Raw genomic sequence first — 6,575 nt, 5'->3', positions numbered from 1 at the left:
ACTAGTGTTATTTATAAAGATTTGTCAAGAGAACGTATGGCATACAAAAATATAATGGATGGTTTTAACTATTTACCTCAAATATTTATCCACGTATAACCAGAAGCAAACCGTATCAATCAATTATATAAAATATCTAAACGCCATATCAGTTTCCAAAACATTTTAAATAGTTTGTTTGCGGTAGCCATCTAAAATTCACACTAGACACTTCAAAGCAGGTAATTTATACAACAAACTATAATTTAATGCAATTGAACTTAATACAATAAATTTGTTAACATAATGTATAATGTGTAAATTAAATGCCAACACAATGCAACAGATGTTGAAGACACATACATAATCACACAGACACACACATGAAGTAGAGCTGCACAAATTGGGCATTTTCAGGAACCAGTTTCGGGTCGGGTACACCTGGTCGGGTCCGGAACCAGGTATTTTGTGCACCTCTAACATGAAGTATATCTCATAGGCGTTCATGATCATATATCATAGGTTGCTTTCTGGTGAACTTAACTTTAACAGGACTTATATTCTTTCCCATTGACCTCATATGGTTGCTCAACCGACCCGTCTGTTTTGCCGGGTATAGACATAAGGCAACGAAAAAAAGCGAATGAAAGAAACAGAACAAAGCCTCAAATGAAGAATCATGTTATATATGTAATTAATATGCGTCTCAATAGCTACAGAAACAACAGATCTCAAATGTGATGTACAAGAAAGTGAAGTATATGTAAAAGATAAATGACAGTTAAGAAAAGAATATGACTGAGCCTATCTATCATGACTTGTTTATTTATGGTCATTAGCCTACCTAAACTTCTATCAAGATGACAAAAATGTCAACAATAGAAACTAGGTAGTAAACATCACTTGTATAATCCTATTCACTACTAAAAACAATCTTTGACTTTGACTTTGTAACATTCCACAACCGTCCGGTTTATTTGCTCTGATAACCGTATGGGTTCTTGCTGGCCCAGTTCCACTGGTCCCTGCACATCTCCTCAATCCCATTCTCTGCCCTGCACACATAATTAAATCTTATGTAACTTAATGCTTGTTAAACATTTATGCCGGTTGTCGTGTTTTTATCTTGCTTTTATATAAATATTTTCTTTTCTTTTGTTTTTTTATAAAAACTATCACATGTCAAAATCAACCATTTGCGCATTAAACTATTAAACGGGCCCAAGTGGTAAGTTTTTAACGAATTATTAATATTGAAATGGGTCGAACTAAATTTAAATGCTTAGTCTCTTAAATTTCTTATATCAACCATTTGCGCATTTACTATCGAATGGGTAGGGCGCATAAACGAGCCAAGCTGCTTGTTAGCTCGGCTCGCTTAATCTTAGTCTCTTAAAATTTCTTAATATCAAATACTTCTATATATATATATATATATATATTCCATGTCAAAAATCAACCATTTGCGCATTTACTATCAAATGGGTAGGGAGCGTATACGAGCCAAGTTGCTCGTAAGCTACTCGAGATCAGCTCGCTTAAAGCCCTTAAATGAGCTACAGCCTCAAATTAAGCTTGTTGAATAACCGAGCCCGAGCTTCATTTATTGAGCACGACCTTGCTTGCGAGCCTATTATTTATATAATTTTTATTTAATATCTTTTATATATTTTTATACAACAATAATTATTATATATAATATTATTATAAAAATAGTTAAATAATATATATTATTTATAATTAAAAAAATATAAAAATTAATTAATAAAATGTAAAAGTGATGAGCCAAGCCCAAGCCCAACTCGAGCTTGAAAAACTGCAAACAAAGCTCGAAAGCAGCCGAGCTCGAGCATAGGCAAGCTCGGCCTCGACTCATCTAGGCTCGTTTACACCCCATATGAATGGGTCAAAGTGGTAAGCTTTAAAGAAATAATTAAAAGTGAAATGGGCAAATGGGTTGAAGTAAATTTAAATGCTCAGCTTCTAGGTCTCAAAGCTTCGTTTTTAGCAGGATTGGCTTTGCTGTTCAAAAGGGGGTTGCGGCGCAGCTTGTTGCCCGTTTGCCTGCCACTTTATTGTAATCGTTTTATAGTAAATTATATAAAACTTCGATATTCAAAGAAATATGACAAATATCTTTATAATATAGTTACCCGACCCAGCCTGTTTTGACCTATTTGACTTACCAGTTACCTAATCAACCCAGCCAACTCATTTTGCCACTTCTAGATCCTAACAAAATACTTCATAGTACTAAATTTTGTTGACGAGTTTTCTATGTTAGTGTATGTAATAATGTATTTGATAATTTTATTCATAAAATAGTTTTTTGTGTAACCGAAAATTTTGAGAAACACTAAAAGAACACTTACTTCCAGTTTAATTCCCACTCTGCTTTTGCAGTTGAGGCATACACAACCTCAGCATCACCAGGCCTTCTTCCAGCTATCACTAGAGGAATTTTCTAAATATATATATGTATATAGAAAAAGTGAGTTCTTTATTTTATTAATAGATTGATCTTTTTAAAAAAAAGTCTGATAAAAAAATTGAAAATGACGATACCTTTCCTGAGGCCTTTTCAAAGGCCGCCACCATCTCCAAAACAGACGTTCCTCGACCAGTTCCCAAATTGTAAACTTCACAACCTAAAACATCACATTATCATTAATTAAAAACCATTAAAAATAAGGAAATAAATAATAATATTAATTCAGCAAGTAGTATTAAGCTCACCTATTTCAGGATCTGAAAGTTTTCTCAACGCAGCCATATGCCCGTTAGCTAAATCTGCAACATGAATATAATCACGTACCTAAAATAAAAATAAAAAACAAAGATCAAGACCAACATTATTATAAACATACAAATTGCATTAATTTCCACAAAAAACATACCCCGGTTCCATCTTTGGTTGAGTAATCGGTTCCAAATATCTTTAACGCTGGTAGTCTGCCAACCGCTACTTGCTGGACAAAAGGCATAAGATTATTTGGGGTCCCGAGAGGATCTTCACCAATATAGCCACTTGGGTGGGCCCCCACCGGGTTAAAATACCGTAACATTATCATTTTCCATTCGGAATCCGAAGCGTATATATCACGAAAAATATCCTCAATCATTAGCTAATAAGAAAATAACATTTTTAGAAACATTTAAAGAAAAAAACTATATTATGTAAATTAGAATAAGATAATAACAGGTAGGTATGTGAACGAACCAAATATTTCAGTTAAACATTCAGCCGGAAGTTCGTCTATGTTTGTTCATTTATGTTCATGAATGTTTATTTAAATTAGTAAATGTTCGTTCGCTTACATTCATTTATGTTCGTTAGTTATGTTCGTTCGTTTACGTTCATGAACCATTCGTTTTCGTAACAAATGAACACGAACAAGAAAACCCAGTCCGCTTAACTGTTCATTTTTGACCGTTTGTTCACTTAAAGTTAATCGAACAAACACGGACGTTGCGCTCGTTTGGCTCGTTTGCAATCACTTGTGTTAAATACCTTGGTTCGTCCATATGGGTTGGCTGCAGATAAAGGGAAATCTTCCGTGCACGGTACCTCCTTTGGCCAACCGTAAACAGTGGCGGAAGATGAAAACACAATCTGAAATATTTAAAAAACTATACATTACATATTATTCATTCACAAAGAATTCACAAAATAAAAAATATATAATACCTTTTTGCATCCATGAGCCGCCATAACTTCCAACAGAGTTAAGGTACCAACAACATTGTTGTCGTAATACATTAACGGCTTCTGCACGCTTTCACCAACAGCCTTCAATCCAGCAAAATGTATAACTGCATCGAACCTAAATAACAATTTTAACTAATCCATATTTTCACTTATTTGCAAGCATCTTTATATATATAAAAAAATGTATATAAGCTTACTTTGTGGAGGTGAAAAGCTTCTCTAACTCAGTCTTGTCCCTGATATCCATCTGCATAAAATAAATAAACAAACCTTAGTGTTTTATTCATGAACAGTTACATTAATACAATTAGATTATACCCAAATAATTTTATTACTCACTAAACATATATCCCTTAACCAAAATGCATTTACATTTCCACAATTTTTCATAAATCAATATTTATTAAAGGTGTCACTTTTACATTTTTCGGAAAAAAGAATGATTGAAACAGTTAATAACCTTAAGTAAATCAAGGATAATAACCTTTTTCTTTTTTTTTTTAATAAAAAGATTAAAAGAATTTTCCTTTTTCTAATTTTATTATTATGTGGACATGCTATGCTTCAAACAAAGTTGAAAATCCTACCAACCGAAAATTGTAACATCAATCAGTTTTCTAAATTGAAACATGAAGGTCCACATCACTAGACAATTGACATTATAATTAGCAAAGGCACACACTTAATTTAAAGATTAATGAATCAAAAATAATAACAATAATTACTTTACAATTCAATTCTAAATTACTCAAACTAGGCATAATAAAATTACAAAAAACTAAAGGTCTAAATTAACAAGAGAAAACAAAATTCAAAATAAGGTCCCACAATTATTATCTAATTAAACCCCAATTTAACAAACCTCAAAAACCCTAACAACAATTATTCAAAAGTAATTAACCTTATGGAAAATTAGATTAACGGCATGATCACCGGCGAGTTCCTTAACCCGATTGATGGCAACTTGTGACGCATTATTGAGACTGTCAATGACCACCGTCTTGTAACCGCCTAACAGCAGCTGCAACACGGTGTGACTTCCGATGTAACCGGCACCACCGGTGACCAACACGCAATGCATTGTAAATTTGCAATGTAGTAATAATAATATCAACCAATCAAGCAGAAGCAGCAGGGATTGAATGAATGTATAGGTATAGGAATCGCCTTGTGGTGCAGTGCATATATGGATGGAATGAAACAGGGGGATCTGTGAAATGAAGGAGAGAATAATAAGTGACAGATGGGAGAATTGAATGAGACAATGTAGTACATGTGATGTGGTGGCAATCCCAATTTGATTCACAAACCAAATCTAACTTTGCTCAAAATGTTGGTTTGGTCAAGTTCAAATCTTTTCAGTTTCTTCTTGTGCCACTCATAATGGGAAAAATATTATAAAAGTACTACTGAATAATATAAATTATTCCCTTCAAATTAAAAGTACTACTTTTTTTTATTTAATTACTGATGGGCAAAAGAGGGTAAATTATATATAAAAAGAATTACAAGGATATTTACTTCTGTTTTTATTTTATTAGTATTACGGTAATTTGGAGCATTGACGGGTCATTGACTCACTGATTATCTCCATTTCCCGAATATGGAACCGAGAGATGCTAGGTTGGCATGCTCTCAAAAGGACGCTACTACGTCAGTTCCGACTCAAAGACCACCCTTGGAAGCAAACTCACCCATACATGAGATATTACATTTTTGTTTTTGACTTTTTATATAAATGTGACATATATGGTCCTTGCAGTGTATACCAATTAGTTTTAGAGTTAATTTTTTTAAAATGATCAAGATGCTCCTCAATTTAGAAAATAAATTAAAAAAAGAAAACAACCAACCTCCTCCCTCTCGCCTTATCTTCCTAGACAGAAACTTCAACGAATGACCAAGTCCCTCTCTCGCTACGACAACCATAATTTAAGCAGATGATGTTTCTTCATACTTCATCATGTATACGCAAATCGAATGGTGGATTTTGCATAAACATTTAATCAAGAGTTAAAAACTTAAAATTTCATTATCATCATTTCGTCCAAGCTTTAATTAGTTTTAGAATTCAATTCACAATACCATACAGAGTTAAATTCATAGAAGAAATGTTTACAAATGGGTCATGCTAGGGGCATCCCCACACCCCACCAATACGCCCCGTATAGTCCTATACGGGGCGTATTAGTTGGTTTTTCTAGAAAAAACCACCAAATTTGTCTTATTATGTTTTTTTGTCTTATTATCAGAAGGGGCGGCTCTATACGGGGCGTATTGGTTGGTTTTTCTAGAAAAAACCACCAAATTTGTCTTATTATGTTTTTTTGTCTTATTATTAGAAGAGCGTATAGCCCTATACGCCGCCTCTGATATATTTTTTTAATTTATTATTTGTTATTATTATTGTTATTATTATTATTATTATTATTATTTATTATTATTGTTATTATTACTGTTATAATTCCAATGAGGGTGCTGTAACATCTTGGATTTTTCGTATTTGTATTCATTTAAGTTTAAACCGATTCGGGATCGTAATTCGGATCTTTCGAACTATTTAAAACTTATATTTATTGGTATTTAACTTATTTTATAATTTCATAAATTTCAATTATGCCAAATATCCCTTAGAAACCTTTAAAATCGCTTAAAAAGGCTAAAAATCGCATTTTCGGGAACTACAGGCTAAAGTCAAACATCTTTGACTAGTCAATTTCTCACGCTTCTAGTCGAAACCGACTTTCGGTTTAGAAGACTTTTATTTTTGTAACAAAATTTTAAGGCTACTGACCAAAACCCAACTTCCGACTCGCTGTTCGGATTTTGGTCAGTACCAGCTTGCTTAAACGTTTAATTTAACATAAAGTTCTAAACATCCGTTTGG

At 33.0% G+C, this 6,575-nt stretch overlaps 1 protein-coding gene across 1 annotated transcript; it reads right to left on the bottom strand.

The window, feature by feature from the left end:
* Nucleotides 1–693: 693 nt before the first annotated feature.
* Nucleotides 694–4,769, bottom strand: LOC143616279 (UDP-glucose 4-epimerase GEPI48-like). Its single transcript, XM_077089154.1, has 9 exons — nucleotides 4,590–4,769; nucleotides 3,886–3,935; nucleotides 3,668–3,803; nucleotides 3,491–3,592; nucleotides 2,877–3,104; nucleotides 2,716–2,794; nucleotides 2,545–2,627; nucleotides 2,352–2,443; nucleotides 694–1,034 (listed from the first exon to the last, which is right to left on the bottom strand). The coding sequence occupies exons 1-9, from the start codon at nucleotides 4,767–4,769 to the stop codon at nucleotides 953–955; spliced, it is 1,032 nt and encodes a 343-aa protein (XP_076945269.1). The 3' UTR covers nucleotides 694–952.
* Between the last annotated feature and the right edge of the window lie 1,806 nt (nucleotides 4,770–6,575).

This window comes from Bidens hawaiensis, unplaced genomic scaffold (genome assembly GCF_021521415.1).
Source record: "Bidens hawaiensis isolate Kalapana, Puna unplaced genomic scaffold, B.hawaiensis_p1.1 tig00002306_1, whole genome shotgun sequence".
Lineage (NCBI taxonomy): Eukaryota > Viridiplantae > Streptophyta > Magnoliopsida > Asterales > Asteraceae > Bidens > Bidens hawaiensis.
Note: the sequence above shows the minus strand (reverse complement) of the source record. Positions and strands in the feature narration are given on the sequence as shown.